The sequence below is a fragment of the Bombus impatiens genome, unplaced genomic scaffold, assembly GCF_000188095.3.
Source record: "Bombus impatiens unplaced genomic scaffold, BIMP_2.2 scf_0064, whole genome shotgun sequence".
NCBI classification, from domain to species: domain Eukaryota; kingdom Metazoa; phylum Arthropoda; class Insecta; order Hymenoptera; family Apidae; genus Bombus; species Bombus impatiens.
In genome coordinates this window covers 371,869-391,994 of record NT_176483.1, presented here as the reverse complement: position 1 = coordinate 391,994, position 20,126 = coordinate 371,869, and the positions used below count along the sequence as shown (strand labels likewise).

The following is a 20,126-nucleotide window of genomic DNA, read 5'->3' as shown; positions in this document are numbered from 1 at the left end:
ACAAGCGTTGGGGATTTACGGGAATATTGAAAGTGAGTACAGCGATGCTTTTTGCAATATGGAAATGGAAAATCAAAGTAATAAGATACTCTTAATTGTCGATATAGTCGTTTGATCGTTGGTTAAGGCTGTTCCAATTGATCAGTCTCGTACTCTGTTACGAAACGATAGTTTTCAGATGTTTCCTTGTCTAATTGAATGGCCAACAAAAAAAAAAAAAAAAAAATCGTGCTTCGGCGTAGAATCCTCTCTTCGTGAATTGTACAAAATAAAAAAGAATCTGCTAATAATTGTAATTTTAACACGCACGATTCGATCGTCGAACGCTTTGGACGAATCTATGAAATTCAAATTAGAAAATATTGTAAGAGAGAGAGAGAGAGAGAGAGAGAGAAAGAGAGAGAGAGAGCGAGCGAGCAACATAGAACATATAGAATGGAAAAATGGAAAAAAAATAATAATACGAAGATACCCTACATTCCAGCACTTACACCTCGACACCCAGCACTGACGTCCAGATCGCTTGATTTAATCGAGTAAACGCTAGTGATTAGAGACGAGATAATGTGACATTGTTATGAGAGAAGTAATGCGCGTAGCTAGTTTGCCTCGGTCGCCTCCGTTTTTTAGGAACCACTCGAACGAACGAACCCGCGCCAGAAGTTTGGCTTCGCGCGAGACGCTGCGTCGTTCGCGAAACCAAAATGAAATTTTTAAAAAGATGGCAGAATTGGCTCGTTGAACGATTAAATATGATTTTTACAAGCGTTGGGGATTTACGGGAATATTGAAAGTGAGTACAGCGATGCTTTTTGCAATATGGAAATGGAAAATCAAAGTAATAAGATACTCTTAATTGTCGATATAGTCGTTTGATCGTTGGTTAAGGCTGTTCCAATTGATCAGTCTCGTACTCTGTTACGAAACGATAGTTTTCAGATGTTTCCTTGTCTAATTGAATGTATGGAGATTAAACGTGCATAATACTATTCGTAGTTAACCGAGGCGATATGATGCACGTATTATTATCCAACAGTTAGTGACCTACAATACTCGTATGCTGCTTTCTATACTTTATTGAATTCTGATCTCCAGCTGTGGAGAAGCACAATATCGGTGTACATTAAGCTACATTACGTTCACTGAATCCGAATTTTTCTCTCAGAATGATAAAACATTAATTATGAACTATTATAATTATGCATATATGGCAGATGTTTTCAACAATCTGTTATAGTTCGATAATTATAATAGCTGAATACGTAAAAATATGTTGATCGCTGCTAAATAAAATGCTTAATTAAAAAAAAAAGTAATTATAAAGATTGAAATTCACGATCAACAAAACAATTACGAATAGTATTCTGTACATAGATAAAAGAAGCCTCCAATTTTAATATTTCCATAATTTCTTCACTCGCGTTACGTTCAAAGAAATCACAGATTTCACTCCGCAAAAACCTTAACTCAATTCGAACAGAGCCGACTACAAATATCTGTAATTTTTCGCATCGCTGCAACATCTTCTCCTGCAAATTCACCTCCGGCCTACAAAATTGCCTAACAAAACGCATAACGATCTAAGATCATGCAAGGAGCTATTATTGGAGCACGTACATCTCTGGAAAGAAACATCGAAAGAGGTCACGAAGACGGAAACAAGATGTTTAAAGGATTTATCTGGACGTACGTGTTCCGATTCGTTCGCAAGCCGGTTGACAAGTTCTTTTTCCGCGTGAACGTTTCTCGAGACGTGAAAAGCACACGAGCTGTGTCACGTACGGTGTACGTCAATGTTCGAACGAGTAATCTTCGCCCCATCCTGCGCGATTAAAATTTTATCCGCGTGCCTCTGTGACGTAAAAGTCGGATTCTCCAACAACGGAATCTCCATTATGAAATAATACGTAGTCGTCGCGATACGAACACAATTTTCACGTGAATCGGATGAAATTGCTTCTTAATGCTTAACTTCGGTGCTATCGTATAACGTTCGATATATGTACGGAAGTTTCTACGATAAGTAACACGTTGACTGCAGCTCCGGGCAAAGTTTATGCGTTCACCCATAGCGAGTGAAGTGCTTTCGCTTGTTTCACAGAGATTCATTGTAATACGCATATATAATACGTAACCTTTTAAAAAATGAAATTGTTCGAGCGCTTTATGCCGCATTTAGTGCTTTACGTTGTTACAGGCACGTTAAGCGTATCGAAAATTTTACAGATACGATTGTTCGTTTTATTCGATTTACGACAGTCGACGTGTTAATTTTAATGTTATTGTTTGATACCGCTAAATCGCGTTTATGCAGAACGAGGAGCTGATGTTGCATCGAAATTTTTATTAAATTCCTTCTTGCGTGACCAGTAAGATTCATTGTGTCTATTACATCTATCTTATTGTGTTTTTTTCTTTTTCTTTTTTTGAGAATTTAATTAAGTAATTCGTTTTAGAGTGAAATAAGTAACGATAAATAATAGTCGTCACTAGGAAAGATTAGCTGCGAAAGAAAGAAAAGCTAATTCCAAAATTACTTGTTTAAAGACTTGGTCGTAATTCTGTTCTTTGTTATCCATCAGTTTCGAATTTTTCATTCGAAATATAAATAGGACGTAAAGAGAAAAGTAGAAAAATCGTAAGACAAGGAGTTAGAAAGCGATATTCATGCTGTAATTGCAATCGACCATTGCAAGCAACTATCGCGAGCGATTTTACAATCAATCTCGTATTTTTCAATACAGTATCCGTCATACTCGTTCCATAAGTTGAGTACCAGCCAGTACGCAGACAAAGTATCGCGTGATGTGCCTAGAAACACTCTAGCGCGACCTTGCTGATCTTAGATATTATGCGCCGCGATAGGACACGTACATGAATTATCGGGGCACGATCATCGCTACGTTCGTAGACAAGGAACAGGTAGCGCGAACGAATCGACGCGTCTCGTTTTCGCATTTCGCTCCTCTGCTGGCGGTCGTCTCGAGGCAACGGTTCGATCGACGCAACGATCAAACGGACGCGACACGACCGCCCCATGTACATCGTTCGTTGTCTCGATCGACCGTAATATCTCGTAGAAAATCTTCGGGATATCTCGACGATGGGAAGCAGCCAGAGGATAGAGATAAATAAAGGGAACACGAAAGAAGAAGAAATGGAAAAGAAAAATAGAAATGGTGCTCCGAAAGCTTATGCGTCTTTCTGGCGTTCGTTGTACTCGCGATTCCCGCCGTTCTATCGTCTCCGGATGTTAAAAGGCAAAAGGAAGAGAAGGAAGCATAGCGAAGGTGAGAAACGTAATCTCTACGCGTTGTTCGGAAGTTTTTAGATGGCTCCTCGAGCGAGCGAGGAGGATCGATATAAATGAGTAGAAACGAGAAAGAGAACGAAAAGAAACGTACAACACACATGTGTACACACAGAAAATCGCTAAAGAAAGAAAGCTCTCGTGCACATAGGGATCATACGCCGCTCACGAGAACACACAATGTCCATCGGTTGCTCGAAGACGCGTTCGAGCTGCGATTCCGATGATAAAATAGAAAACGAGTTTTTTTTTTGGAATATAAGACGCGCGAATGAAACGTTTATAATTTTGAGCTGTTAATAGCGAAAATTTTCGTGCGAATAGAAAACAGACGGGGAACGTTTCGTTTTTGCGTGAATCGACGGTTAAGGCATTTAGTACCCGTCGGATGGAACTTGGTTAATTTTAACCGAGATTCGCTTCCGATGGAACTTGTCGGTCGCAGCTTGTGCGTGTTTCAACACGAAGGAAATATGCGTGTAATGGTTTAAGATGTTTATGACAGCGTGGCGAAAGAAGAAAAAAGGAAAAAATAAGAAAAGAGAAAAAGCGATGTTCGAGGCGACAGGTTGTACACGTGTATAACACGATTATAATTACCAGGATCTCTCGACGTTTGAGGAAATGAAATCGGAGAGAAAGACTTGTCCGTAACTAACTTCACCACGTTGACACGCGTTCTTGATCATTATGGGTACTACGCCTTGTTTCGTGTAAAATGACGTTTTGTTTCGGTTCTTAGGCGAACGAATGCATATCATAGTTGTAAATTAACGATTTGTGAAATAAAAGCTGCAAACTGTTTGTGTTAACAATAGGTCATTGAACCTTGATGTCTTTTTTTCTGGGGATAATTCACACCTGCCCGTTTCTTTGGTCGTAGATTAGCTTCTTATCGCTTGCTCCTTTTTGATGTTTTCCTCCTTGCGGTCGTTTGCTTTCGATTTTCGTTTTCTAACATTCGTCGTTGTTTAACTCCTTGCCTCGCGTAATATTTTCTATGAAATTTATAATGCAGTTTAAGAATCAAAATTATCAAACGAATAAATAGTAAGGTAATCGTTTGGCGAGGAGTTAACTAGAAGTACACACTGATTATCCTTCATTTCCTATTATTTCTATATTTCATTTCAACGTATTTAACAAACATTAAGATGTACATATTATACTATTACTTGGGTGTCTGTGTCAGAGGCGATGAAACGAAGGAATAACTCACGTACTAAATATACAGAAATGATATTGGTAAGTTTGCCCTATTTTGAAGATAATCTTTTATCTATTCTTATAATACATATTAATACTGCATGCCTTTCTACATTTCTATCTAAATTTCAGTTTGCATCTCGATTTTTATACATATATACGTATTCATTACAGTTACACGCTTATCACCGATTGTTATTCAGAATATATAATTAAAATAAAAGATAGAACAAGCACGATCAATATGGTTTTATACGAATCATATGCTTGAATCGGAATCGTAACCCTGACCTGGTAATGTATAGATTCATAGATGACCACGATAATTTAAATTAGATTCGAATTAGGTTACTTAATTTTTATTTCTATCCTATATCTTAGATCATAAAGACTACCGGTGTTCTTTGTCGCGTAAAATATAGTAAAGTAGCATAAAATTAAATAAAATCGAATAGCTTAAATCCAAGATCTCATAGATCGTTCATAGAACAGGAACGATATCAATTGAAAATCGACTCATCGTTTCTACAAACTGTCGTCTTAACGAACTTCTGCTATCCACAGTCCATAAAAACGCTTCGTCATTCAACTCCTAAAATCTACCTTCGTCCTTTGATCCAGCAATCCTAAGAAAAACATCTCACATCCACATCGCTATATACACGAATCAAACCTAGCCGAATTCCATCTAACAGACCACGATCATTTCAGGTGTCGCTGGCCCTCGGTTTGGATGCAGGAGGTTGGGGTGCCCTGGTGGAACGCACGAGTGGCGGCGGCGGAAGCGGTTCCCTGCTAGGTCACGGCGGTTTCGCCGGTCTGGCGGGGTTGGCGCGTCGCTGCGGCGTCTGTCTGGCTACGTTTCCTTCCGCCTGGTTGCTGGAACGGCACGCGTTGCTTCAGCACGCCGGCCAGGCTAGCGACGACAAACCATTCACCTGCGAGCAATGCGGCCAACGCTACCGTTACCGATCCGCTTACGTGAAACACCGGGAGCAAAACCATCGGGCCCGCCTACCGGCCGATAAGCTTTTCACCTGCGACGTCTGCGGCATGCAGTTTAGGTACCTAAAGTCCTTCAAGAAGCACCGACTGAACCACGCGTTGGAACGATTGCAACGAGCTCCGGAGCCTCAGAGCAGCGCGATGACGGTGTCCGCGGCTGCAGAGAGAAGCGACCAGGTGTCCAGCACCGGGGAACCATCGCAGGTGGAGACAGGGAGCGACACCACTACCAATCCAGGTGAGGAAGAGACGCGGGGAACCTTCAATGAAAATGCTCGCGAAGAGAGCATCTCTGAGACAGCCAGCGTGCAGGAGAATCCTGGCGAGGCTGTCGAGGTTCAAATGACCGAGGCTCCTACAGGAAACAGCAGATCAGCCGGTGGTACCAGCGAGGTTGGCGACACGGATGACAACGCTGTGGACGACGATCGTTCCGAACACACGGATCCTGTGATCAGCCTGGCTCGCAGCAGTCACGAGGTTGACAGGCGCGAACGTCGCTTCGCCTGCCCCTTTTGCGGTAAGTGCGTCCGTTCGAAGGAGAACCTGAAACTCCACGTACGTAAGCACACCGGCGAACGACCGTTCGTCTGTCTCTTCTGCGGACGCGCGTTCGGCGGAAAAAGCGACCTTACTAGGCATCTTCGTATCCATACCGGAGAGAGGCCGTATCACTGCGAAATGTGCGGCAAATGTTTCGCCAGGGCGGATTATTTGTCCAAGCATCTCACCACCCATATACACCAACGCTAAACTGCGTGGATTGTACGGACGTTCTTGTCACTCGCTGCGGCGTCTTCTAGCTCGGGTGTTTAGGGATTCTGCGATAGCGAAAAGGGTTGTTCTAAGTGGATGAATTTCGATTGTGAGCGAATCGACTCCTCGAAGTACGCAATCGCCACAAAGATATTTCGATGTTGCAAGTTTTTCTTTAGGTAGTAGCTAATCGTGGCGATTCTTGCTTTACGCGCACCGCTTCAGGGACCGACAGCGAATCACTTGTATACAACGATCGTAGAAAAACGAATTATTTTAACCGCGATGCTTGCGTATTGTGTATCGTTGAACGCGTTTGTTACATCCCGCGGAACACCCTTTCCGTGTCAAAGATAGTCGAAGAAACGAGACAACGACGTAAGAAAAATAACGAAGCTTCATTCATGTAGAATTCGCCCGATCATCGAGTAAAAGATCGTAACAAGGGGCGAGCAGACAGGTGAGAGAACGTCAACGTACGCAAAGGTAGTTTTCGAAGGTTCGTCCACGCGAGATGTCCGCTCTTCTCAGAGTCGAACGAGAGAAATTCTGGCGTGAAACTTCGGAGGATGCGGGAGATCGGCATATTTTTAAGATAACGTTAAACTACGCTTCGTAAACTTCGCGTCTTCGGATCCATTTTTCGAGGCTCGTTCAACTTGCGATTTTTTTTTTCACGAGTTCTTTCCTCTCTCTGGTGCGTAATCGAAGAAAAGGAAGATTCGAGAAACGTCTAGAGCGCGATAAGAAGAGGAGAACCACGTATCCATCCAGCCATTTGCCCATCGAGACGAGTCAATTACAGAAGAAGAGTGGAAATGAAGAAATCGTCGACGACGATGGCCATACACGCGTGATTGTAATCTTATCACGAACGTGTAAGAGAATAGAAGAACGAAGTGAACGAAGAAAAACGAAAGTGGAAGAAGGTCGAAGATTTCTACTTAACGTTAGTGAGACTAATTTGTGATAAAGGATTCGAAACCAAAGAACGCGACGAACGTCGACGATGACGGCTCGTTTTTGTTGTCTTCTTCGTCTTCGTGCACCACCGACGAGCGATCTACTCGTTTACGTAATAGCTGTCAGCGTAATCGATGCGATTTTTATACAGTGCACGCGATAACGATCATTCTTCCGTATGCCACGCAGTCGAGGACACGTCGCGACTCCTGGTTGGACGGGAAGTATCTCCTGAATGGAAATCTAGTGGAAAAATATGTAACGTCTAGTATAACGTTTATGATTGATATATTGGCCCCGATTCCGTGACAATTTAATATGAAAAATGTGACCCTTTTGATCAAATTTTTTTTATGGAACTTTATCGTAGAATAGTTAAAAAAACGAATACGATGCAAGATTTTCCTTATATTTACGAGTTAACGTTTGAATCATTAGGTGCAATTGGATTTTTTAAGTTGATTTAACCCTTAACTAGTACTGTCAGATCCTGATAATACTTTGCGTGTTATAAATATTGTCATGATTTCACTCTCAAGTAATATGTGACTTAAATATGTTGAAAATTGTTGATCAGTTCGAATTTTATAGTTGCGTATCCCGGAAGACGGATGCTCTTTTTCTAAATTTCTCAATCGTATTACCCGAATGTACGATAAATATCCAATTTCTTAAAGAAACAAAACACGCGTCTGTAAGTATGATTTATCAAGAGAGTAAAACAAACATAAATTTGAAGAAATAATATTTGTAACATCATCGTATTTCTCACCTTCTAATTTATGAGGTTGATCGTTGTGGCTGCTGAGCGACTCAATTATAACTTACAAGCGAAGGTTTACATTTTTTATCCAGCCTAGAACTTCGGTAAAGAGTTAACATGCTTCTATTTCACTGTAACTAGTTAAGGGTAACTTGCTTTACTCGCATCCTTACAGTTTCGTTCTTTTTATTCCATTAATCTAAAGAAACAGCGGAATTGCTGGTATAATGATGCAGAAGAGTGGTATCTTTGGACCGGATTGATATTTATCTTCATCCAAGCAACATTTTAGCTAGTCTTCGATCGATCTTACCGTGTCTTTTGCATTATTTCCGACTCGATCGTGTTTCCCTATTGTTCGAAAATTCTCTGAATTCCAAGAAAACCTGCGAAGGAACATATACGAGGATTAATTGAACTCCTCTCGATTTGATCCTTTTGTTTCAATCTGAGATTCTATTATTTGAATAAAAAATGATCAATCGTGGCGAGAAAATAATCAGATAAATGAAACAAACGTAAATTTCTTATTTAGAAATATGCAATGATGGATACAAAAGACACGGTTTATAGAATTTTAGGTGGTAGTTTAATAGGGATTAGACAAACTACTTAATTGTTTGACTGCAAGTATCGCGAAATATTGAATTTCAAGAATTAATTAACAAAAGCTGCGCTAGAAACATAATCCGTGTTATACGTGTAGCTCGAGATTATTCGTTACAAGTGGAGGATTCTCGCAGCAGCATCTCACGAGAAACAATCATGTTTGCTATTCTTCCTCTGAAATTAATTAGCCACTCTGGTCTACAGCCTAGACTGCGAATATCACGAGTAGTTTCCTCCTTCACAATTTCACCTGAAATAGCGTGTGCTTGCGTCTTTATGTTTTCTATCCTTAAAACAAATAATAAAGACACGTCACACGTGGAAGGAGGAACGAGAGTGGTTAAACAAATACCGTGATATTTGGCAGTCGATTAATTACGAGAAAAATAATTCAATTTACGCTATAATTATTTTCTTAATTTGTCCTCGAACTTGTTTCATTAACCAAACGACGTATTCTATTGCGCGAGATTAGCTTAACTTAAGTATCATTACGAGATACCAAATTAAAAAAGTAATCGTTTAAAAAGTAATCGCATAAGAACTTTCGCTCCTCAACCTGACAGTCAGACATTTCATAATCAATGAGTCTGACTCAACGAAATACTAAATTTAACAAATGACCATGTAAAAAGTAATTACGTTGAAACTGCCACCTTTCGATCTAACAACATCGAACGTTCGATGCTCAAAGATTTAAAACATTTTACAGAATACGAAGAGAAGAATAAATTAAAACGACAATTGTTTAAACGATAAATTACATTGAAACGATCAACACGATGATTCGAAATATTCCAAAGAATACCATTCTCTATAATCAATCGATCTATTGAACTATTGCATGTACCTATATAATACAGAGATGAAAAGATAGCAAAAAGAATAGGGATGTGATGGACCGAACGTGTCACATATGCAAATAAGACAGCGTAAGAACGCGTAACGATGAGCGACAGAGAGCAATACTTGCTTCCTTTGCACCAGTGCTATCCCGCTAGTCATTTTTCTAGCTCTGCGCTACGGTATCTATGTAACTTCTACGATCAATCGATCGTAACTCTTGTCGCCGGTGGTCAAAAGACGTTGCATACAATTGAAAGAAACGATAGACTTCAGGTCCAAAGGACGCAGCGACGCGTTCAACGTTAGCATGGATGCGAAGGATAGGCGCGAATCATGCCAGGCCCTTCTCGGAAGCGTTGCCGGTGCCTTGGAAAGCCAGCCGTGTATCCTTTTTAAACCTAGCGATCTAGCAATAAAGCGTGTGTTTTCCGTTCTAGCCGTCACGCAAGTAGAAAAAGAAAACCGACCAGGACACCGTGTATTATCACACGGTCTCCGTGGTTCTTTCAAAAACCTCTTCTTAGCCAATTGTGTCCATTTTGCTGTTTACGTGTATATATATATGTATGTCCCTGATACGTGTACGCATATATATACATACACATGCATATACATACAAATACACATCGATGAAACGATAGATCGTCCAGAATGCACATATGCGCGAGCGCAGAAACGAGAGTGCCGGCTCATTCTCTTGGGACCTGGTCTCGCAAGCGAGTTCACATCGTCGTTCCACTCGTTTCCGTAATTCCAAGGATTCCGAGCATACAACGTATGTATATATATGTATGTGCGTGTTTACATATATACATATATATATATATGTATTTACATACATACATATACAAACAACGTTACTCGAATCCTCGAGGTTCGCCGAAAATACATTTACACTTGTTAGTCGTTCGTATAGCGTTCGCTCATCTCCCATCGGACGCTGGATCGCTGTCGATCGCGAGATCGACCAACAACTTCCGTCCGGTTCCCTGACCGGGATTTTGCGATCGAATTTGAACCTCTCGTCGCGTCTTAACTATTCACAAGGCTACGATAACTACTCGCCTGGTGAACAGGCTGCAGAGAGAGAGAGAGAGAGTGAGAGGGAGAGGGATTGAGACAACGAGAGAGGGAGAGAAAAAGAGAGAGAGAGAGAGAGAGAGAGAGATGGATCCGTGGATAGAAACGTCGACGATGGACGCGTCCACCGGTGGGAACGAAGATCGATCACTTGGACGGATGGTAAATTATTCGGCGCGTTATTCCGTCTTCTAAAATAGACATTAAATTAAGGATAAGTAATGAGATCTACAGCGATCGTTGTTGCAAACGTGCCGTCCCAGTGCCAATGTCTCGTTTACTTTTCGTGAAAGTTATCGCATAGCTTGCGTCGATCTTTCGCCGTCCTGGTGATCGAGATCTGCTTTGAAGTAGCTGCGTGATATAGGAACGACGAGAGAAATTCTTGGTTCGGTCGTGGGCGATTTGAGCTGTTTTTAACGACGCGGGATACTGCGACTGTTACTTGTCCCCGGGAGAACGTGGGATATGATATAGCTGTGAAAGATGCGTAAACAGAAGGTTCTTCTATATTTTATTCTTGTACACAACTTGCCTCGTTTTAGCGAACGCTGTGATTTCGTGATCGTTGCTCAAACCTGAAACCGAGAGCGGAAATGCTGGGAGACCGATAGCTCTTTGCGTTCCATCCTAGCGAATTTAATAGAGTTTTTACTTTGTAATTTTTCGTTAGTCGCAGGTATTACATATTGATGCAACAATTATTTCTGACTTACAACGTACGTATAGTTTACACCGCGTATTTTCGAATATTTACCAACTCTTAACGCTTAGACGCTTTTTTCTCTGTAAATAATTAAGAAAATATTAATATCCTTGACTCTTTACAAAGATTATCTTACGAAAATGCTTCTGTCTTTACAGCATATAAAAATATAATTCTACACGCAGATAGATAAAGAAAGTATAACGTCGTAAAGAATAACTTTGTAATTCAGAAGTAATGAAATCGTAGTAGTATGAATATTCATTTTCGATATCGAATTTCTTCATCGCTACGTGTTACCCGAATTAACGAATTATTTGAACGAAGAAACCAAGAAACGTTAACCGATAGTTTCTCTGTCGATTATTCGAATTTCGCCAAGTCGAACGCAAAGAGCAAAATTCCCAGATCGACCGCGGTTTCGTACCAAGTTCAAGTCGATCTTTCACCCGCATGGATCCCACGTCGCGGCGCACTTCGCTTCTGTAATTTCCGGGGACACGCGATTACGTCGCTCGTCTTTGCACCCGCGAAAATGGGAAAAGAATGCGGCATCGGTTAACCGAAGAAAGTCTCGCGAGTCCGACCACGATGTACGAAGAACGACATTAAGAGAGAAAAATGGAGGAGAAGTAAACCAGGCTCGATTCTTGCGAGGTCAGTTTGCCCAAATTCCGTCAGAATTAACGTTTAGTCATTTAGCTAGTAATTTACGACGTACTTGCTGCTGTGTGTATCGCGCATTCGTGAAACGAAGTCGAATAACGAAGGTGCTATCTAAGAGAATAGAATGATCGTGGCCCGGCAGCCAGGAACGACGAAGACAAAATGACCGCTCGCGGGAAGAAGGTGCCAAAGAAAAAGACTATAATAACGAATACTTACCTATTACACGAAAGAGGCTCGTGTGTTAGACGAGGAACAGAGTCGACCTATAATAGAAATAATGGAGAAAAAAAGAAAGAAATTTCGAGCCTCGCATTTCCCTGCGAGCGGACTGGTCCGGCGCCGCGATGACTCGGTTTAGTCGATAAATTACGTATATTATGTTATATATATATATATATAGTCGAGTCGATTAAAGGTGTAAGTTTTACAACGCGAAGCGAATAATCATCGTCCCACGATGGACGAATGAACGAAGGAAGGCGAACATATTAGGTTGACTTGAAAAAGTGAACCGAAAGGGAGAAACTATTAAGGAAGAGAAACTAAACGAAAGAAGCGGATATAAGCGAATAGAGAACATGTCCAACGAATGTCAACGAGTTTCAAACAAGCAAACAAATAAACAGAATTAAAGGAAACGAAGAAAAATAAGAACATTTGCGCGCGTAGGGAGGAAAGGGAAAAATAGAGGAAATTAAAATGAAGCTAAAAGAAAAAGTAGCGGAGGAAAATGATAAACTAAGAAAAAAAGAAAAATAAAACGAACGAAGAAGAAGGAGAATGAAGAGGCGCGAATATAGAAGATACAAACACGGCGAGACTTTTAATTTACGCTGGTTTGTCCATCTCGTGCGGTCTCTCGAAAAGAACAAAAAAGAAAAATAAAACGCGACGGTCGACAGGACCGCGTATCGTGTCCGTCTCTCGCGCGTGATTAACGATCCAAGGATTAAGGAAAATAGTTCCATGACGCCTGATGCCTCTGTTAGCTTTTATACAGGCAGCCACGTCCGCCCGCTGCCGCTCCATTTCCACTGCACGCCAGATTTACTGCGTTATGGACGGCCGAGGGAAGCTGCAAATCGTTCTGTCACTGAAAGACCGACTGTGCTTGACGTTTCCTGCTCCGCCGTGGTACGACCGACCGTGCTTCGAGGATCGTTCTCTGTACGGGAGAAACTACCCCTTGCAATTCGCGATCGCGATCCTTACGTCATCCGATTACCTTCCTTTTTTTAACATATTTTTAATAGATTCGAAGGGTTTATGAATTTGCGAGTTTGCAGAATATTTGATAGATTAGGTGATCGTGTAATAGAGTTCACGGTGAACTATTTAACTCTGGTCTGATCTTAAGTCAAATCATTGGTCGTAGGTTATTACCGTAACAGAGTTTGAGGATAATTTTAGGATATTTAATTTGAACACTGTGTCGGCTATCAGTGTGTATCGATAAGATTTCACTGAGATCGAAGTTCGTGTATTCTTCAAATATTTCGAGAATTCGTGATCATTTTAACGCCAGTTCCTTCGTTTACTTCTTAAGCTACACCGTTTGTGATGAAAACGATATTGTTTAATCTGTGATACCGGTATCTTGAATAAGAAAGTATTTTCTTGAATTTCGATAGATTCCGTAGATCTTCGATTCGAATATCGAACGATGATTGTAACGATATTAGGAAGAGAAACGAGTGATTTTTAAAAATTACTTGTGCAACGAAAGCTATCTATAGGTATATTCTTTAAACTGTGATATCGATACCTTTAAATGATAAAAGAAATATTTATTTAGCGTACTAGTGTCGTTCAGTCTGGAATGACTAACGAATATTTAGATCAGTTTAGTCTGTATAGCTTGAAAAATGAGTTTCATATCTGGTAGCATTATTTTATCTTCGTCGCCTCCTTTATTTCCATCCGTCCTTTTAAACGGTGTGGGAATGAATGTGTTAGAGTTATGATTACAAAGATCGAAACACAAAACGGTGTTATATTAGCAAATATTTTCAACAAATACTCGTGCAAATATTTAGACAGCTAGAATTTGGTATGGAAATATATATAGTAATATTAACGGGGAATAAATGAAACGTGCTAAGGAAACAGCTCGAAAATTGTCCGATAAAACGAACACCCTGATCGCGTGTTTCATCTTTGTCGAGATGCAACATTATGAAACGAATAGGAGCATTTTTATTGAATAATTATTATCGGATTTATCGTTAAATTTACAATGTGCGGATTGTTATGCATTTATGGGGAGATTTAAAGACGAACGTGTGAAGATGCACGGAATGCAAATAATATAAAAAAATTGTCAAAATATGACGCTCCAAGTTCTATTCGATTTAAGTTAAGCGTATTTATAGAAATACCAACTTGCATAAAAATCCGCAGTCTTCTGATTTATATTCAAAATTGCTCGATACGAATTTCTGACAAACTTGGTATTACAACGGTGCCAAATATTGCAATGAAATGGAACGTTAGATATTAAACGAATAGCGATTATGCTATTCGATCATGCATACGTAAAATGATAAGAAATTGCATTTATCATCTTAGTTAAAAGCTCAACATGAACACCATTATGCATTAGATAGCGTGTTCAGAAAACTTATCAACGAATGCAGAAGAGATCTATGTCTTTATCTTTACATTAGTCATGTTCATTTTCTCTTATTAATTTCGCTAACTGAATTACTCTATTTATTCTAGCATACGGATTGGTCTTAGAGTAACAAGTACTTTACATTATTAATTTCGAGAAAATTTTTTTCACGAATATATTTTAACAATCAACGTGTGATAATCGGACCTATTTTAAATATCGACTGTTTAAATGTATTACAATTCCGAAATACATTTCACGTGATCAATTCGACTAATTTGATAGTTGCGTAACTATTATAATTTGATATTGATTGACAACGAACGATATATATATTTTTTACAAGCACAATCTGTAATAACGACATATGCAACAGTGATAATATTTTATAACGATTACTATTACATATGTGATATCGAAATATCGACTCGAATTTTAGCTAGCTTTTATTATCAAGGTACTAAGTAAACGTTTGATTTACTGTGATAACATGATAGATGATATGAAATAGTACAAGAACAAAGGGGTCGTACGAGAATTTTTACAAGAATTTAATTCACCAACTGTGAAAACAATTTTTCGTTTAAAAACACGCGTGTCATTTTTGTATCCTTGCACGATGGATGCAAGATCGCATGTTATATAACAAATAACACATTGTGTATCGGAGTTATATATTTTTCGAATAATGCGTATTTCCAGGAATTTTTAATACAAATTCTACGCACTTATTTATTTAAAAACTAACTTCTTTACTTTACTTTTCATATATTTTAATGGGATTTATGTAAATATAAATATCATGTGTGATTATTTAATGCTTCTTTCAAATATGGTCAAATATATGAAGTAAAGTAAATGCTTTGATGAGACAGGACATCGCATGCTTTGTAGATATACAATTGATGGAAGCGATATAGCGAGGTTATCAAACAGGTCAGATGTTAAAGTTTACGCGTTTCAGAAGCAAGAGCAGCAGAATATATGAGAAGATATGCCACAGCTCGTAATTACTTCTCTCTTTGCAAAATATATTTTAAAGTATACTGTATGTCATATAATTTAGAAGGGAAATTATAATTGGCTAAAAAGATAAATCATTTGTCACCTTGCAGAAATTTCGAATTGATAATTCTCCAGTAAGTTTACGAATTTTACAAAAAGATAACACGAAACGTATTTTAACGTTGAAACGAACATAGCTGTCAATAGTCTACAAAATTTGATTATACAATTCGTCTCGCATTTACACAACGTGTTGATTTATAACCAGAAACCGCGTGAAGTCAAACTACTTACTATCTTTTCAACCTCGGTTAATAAAATTTAATTATACTCATTCGAGTCTATTCGTAATATTTAAGTGGAATGGAGAAGAAAAGATGCAGCTCACGAAAGCGTTTGACCATTTATCATAGGAAACTTCTATATCCTATTGTATGTATTATGTAAAACTTTTTGAAATTTCATTAGCTCTGCAGCGAGACACAACAGTCACGTTTATATCGATAAAATTTGAAACCAAGTTGAAAAATGTAGGTATTACGAAACATTTACGTCAAACATATATTTGGTAAAATAATTAGCATGCAGCATAGATAAATATCTTAAGCGTATAATAAAAATTAAAAAGAATTCCACCGAATATCGAGGCTTATTTAATATAACGAATAATTGACCATTCAAATATTTTTATCATCTCTGTACATACTTGTATCAAATTTGTATCTTGTAACTTTTATTTACATTTCCAGATTTGTTTCTAAATTGACCGATATAATCAGAATGCTGGAATCTCTTTATAGCGCCAATATAATTTCAAAGTATTACGTACAACACACACAATATATTTCTAACAGGTTTCTATAAATGTTGGCATACTTTCACGAGCCACCGTGGATGAAACTCGATCACAGTTGTGTTCCTATCGAGTGAATCGATAGCGAAAACTAGTCCTTTGACCGGGAGAAAATCAAAGGGCGAAAGTCGCCTCGCACTCTTCCAATTTGCCAAATCACAAAGTTAAAATCGTCAATGGTGCTCTAGTCGAGGTTTCGCAGCCCGTCCAAATTACGAGAGCGATTTTTTCGCCGGTCTCTCTACTCGACCTAGAAAACAAAAACCCACAAAGATTCTTCCGATAACTCTTCTGTGACGGCGCGGTAAAATCTTCATATCCCGCGGAAAAAAACATTCCCGCGGGACCGTGTGTCCGGCAAAAGAGGAACGAGAAAAACAGATGTCACGGAGAAGAGGATGAGCCACGCGTTGTCACGTTTTTCACAGACGTGAGAACTTCCGGTTTTACACCGTTACACTTGAAATTTCACGTATTCTTTCTATGCAGTGTAGTAATTCTACGGGAATCGTCGATTTACACTTTCGAAAGTCTACTTTTTCTGTTTTCCATGGCCTTATAGGGAAAAAATTGGTAATAATTGAACCGAGGATATGTTTCTGCATTTATGGGAAATTTAACGCTACTATATAAAACTATCGACGACTAGAGCATAAATCTTGTAACTAGTGAAATTTTAAGGAAAGATATACGAAGGAATAGTATAGTGTTAGAAGAAAATCGTTAAAAATGTCGTTGTCTTAAATCCAACAGATTTTCATGTCTATTTTTAATTCGAGATTATGTGGGAAGAATATGATAAGTCAAGTTTCGTTAATCTTCTGACTTTTATGTCATTTGATGGTTAATAAAAAGAATGTTAATACGAGACAGATAAAAAGGGGAGAAAGGAGAGTTTAGAGAAAATACAAGACATTTCTCTCTAAAATAGGAAGCTTTCAATTTTCGTAAGTTTACAGCATTCTTGCTTCTGTTCTACGGAAATGAAACGCCCACGCGTTTTTAATCTCAAAATACGATTGTTCGAGAACAGTAACTGTTCAGCCAATATCTTAATCGATTATTCGGAACTTGAATTGAGATTAGTATCGTAAAATCACTATTTGGTAGAACCATCAGATTTAGGAAAAACGTATAGTTGAGATAAATTTCATTTTTATAGTCTTTACGAACAAAATGTAATGTTGAAATGATTTATTTACTTTAACAATATCGGCGATTTTGATGTAATAATTATTTTTGATCTTGAAATTTTAACTTTTAAATTGATACAGTTTGTTTCTGGATATTTTCATAGTAATAATATCATTTTGCGATATTCATATCTATCGACGATGCCTCTGATTCGGAACAATCCGATTCGATCGAATACGTGCGATGCACCGATTTGTAACAAAGAAAATAAAGGCAGCTGCATTCTGTTCTTGAAAAAATGATCACGAAGTATTGACACCGCGTCGAGCCAAAAATTTCCACGAATAGAAGCAAAAACAGACACTCGACACGCCCCGTTGTGAAATGCCATCAATCTTTCCATTGACAGTGTTACATCCAACCGAATGTCTCGTAGTTCGAATTTCCCATGCCAAAAGAGGCTCATGAATATCCATCGTCTAGGTGAAATTTAGGTTACCTAATTCCATTTGATCTGATTTTTCCTTCGATCAAACGTTACATAATATCGTTAGAATTATTTTAAAATAGACGCGTATGGATAAAGTTTTCTCAAGGGAATCTTCAGACTTCTCACAATTCTCTTCAACGAATCGTCATTATCCTTGTATCCTTCGTACAAAAGGGGATCCTTTTTCTTGGTCTTTCAGTTATTACCGTCCTCTACCGTAACGAAATAGGGATTCCAACGTTTACGATTTACTCTGCCGCTGTTCTCGAATTTTTATATTTTAATCTTCGTCTTATTATAAACAATTTTAATGTTTCGATTGTAATATAGTAAATAACAATTGGTTGGTATTTTGTTGAAGCTTGAGATGCTACTTAACGTTAGAAAAACACGATTAAGCCGAGCTTTTCCTTTCACTACGACGAACTAAAACTCGAAAGTTAGCGCGTAACACCCACCATTCTAAATAATTTAAACTTCCTTCGTTTAAACTTTCTGTCGCTCCACCTCTAGCGTCGAATTCTATTCGTCGTCGCGAGTAAGCCGGTCTTTCTTCCTATTTACCTCACGATCCTCAGCGGCCTCTGCCGAACTGCGATCACAGAAAGAAAACCATAGACCACCTATCTTTATTCTCTGTTAACTTCCCATCAAACTACCAATACACGTTGTTAGCACGACAAATACCGCAAATACTCGCGATCCTTTACCATCTGCCTTCTGCAAAGGCAGAAGTTGCTTCGATACGAAGAAATAGTCGCAGTAGTGCGACTTCTACCAAACTTCGGTTGCAGCAAGAAGACGAAAAACCACCTATTTCTATTTTGCAACTACAACTTCCAAATTTACTTTTTAACATTCTCCAACGTCTTCGCTTACTACCAAAGCACGACCATCGACGATTACCACGAGAAACACGAAAAGTTCACGATCCTCGCGACCTTCCTTTCGTCGAACGACCTTGACGTTAAAAAATAACAATGCGATAATGCGACTGTTACCAAACTTCGATTCCAAAAGTAAGACGAAAAGCCAGCTATCTTTACTCTTCGCCAATTTCCAAATTTACTCTATACTCCGCTCTTTATCGAGCCACCACCACGAGAAACCTTAAAAGTCCACGAACCTCGCGATCTTCCTTTCGCCGAAGCAGGGTTGGTCGAGCGAGGTCGCATCGATATCGCGAAATAATGCATCGGATCCTCGTTTTAAGTTCGCCCCGAACTTACGACTGGGATTCCAGGAATCAATTAATCGTGACGCGGTGCGCGTTCATGTGCAACTCTGCGTCAGTGTGCATAAAGAGAGAAAGAGGAGGAAGAGAGACAGAGACAGAGAGAATAAGGTAATAGAGAACAAAGAGGGGAAGAGGAGGGCAGACCAAGCGGAGTACGAAACGCAGGCCAAGTGGAAAGAGGGAAAGAGCGCGATAGACCGAGCGTGTGACTCCGCATCACGTTAGTTCGCGTGATAGCCAACCGTCTTTCAATCGAAGTCGGTAAAACGTACCTCCGAAATGTGCACGGCATAATATATTCAACGCGATTGTGTGTCCCGGCACAAAGGGATCGCGAGCAAAACGGAATGGAGCAAACCTGGGTTTTCCAGGGGCGCGCGAGCGCGCGTATGGCCTCGGCACGGTTCCCGAGCCCAATGGGGTGGGGCGAAGCTGGTTTTTCCGTCATACGTCCACTAACGAATATATCCGCGTGATATTTTTTTATAGTTTACCTACGAGTGATATTTATATTTACGGATATATTTACGTCAAGCGATCCGTCTATTTCATGGCCTATACGAGAACAATGCGCGAGGGAGGAAATCGGTGTTGGTGAAGGAACACGGGAACCGCGAGTCGAAAGCCTTCGCGCGATTCTTAGATATCTTGTCTAAGTACGTTGTTACGAGGTCGAAATTTCGAATATCTCGTATTTGATTTCGTTTCGTGTTGGTATTTCTGTATAGAAATACTGTTTGTAGATATTTGGATACGGTAACAATATTTGAGTACGGTCAGGGTATACAGAGTGAATCGACGATTAAAAGTTACTCATTTTCGTTTTTGGAACAAGCTCTATTGATTTAATTTTTTATTCAAATACACAAATATTTGCACT

General features: G+C 39.3%; 1 protein-coding gene across 2 annotated transcripts in view; it reads left to right on the top strand.

Annotated features, from left to right (window-relative positions):
- LOC100742853 (protein bric-a-brac 1-like) overlaps positions 1-17,412 on the top strand; it is a 110,524-nt gene extending 93,112 nt beyond the window's left edge. For both annotated transcript variants that reach the window (XM_012394003.3, XM_012394005.3), the window contains exon 4: positions 5,228-17,412. In XM_012394003.3, the coding sequence (XP_012249426.1) occupies positions 5,228-6,274 (1,047 nt within the window). In that variant the 3' untranslated portion in view covers positions 6,275-17,412. The remainder of the gene's footprint in view (positions 1-5,227) is intronic.
- Positions 17,413-20,126: the final 2,714 nt, after the last annotated feature.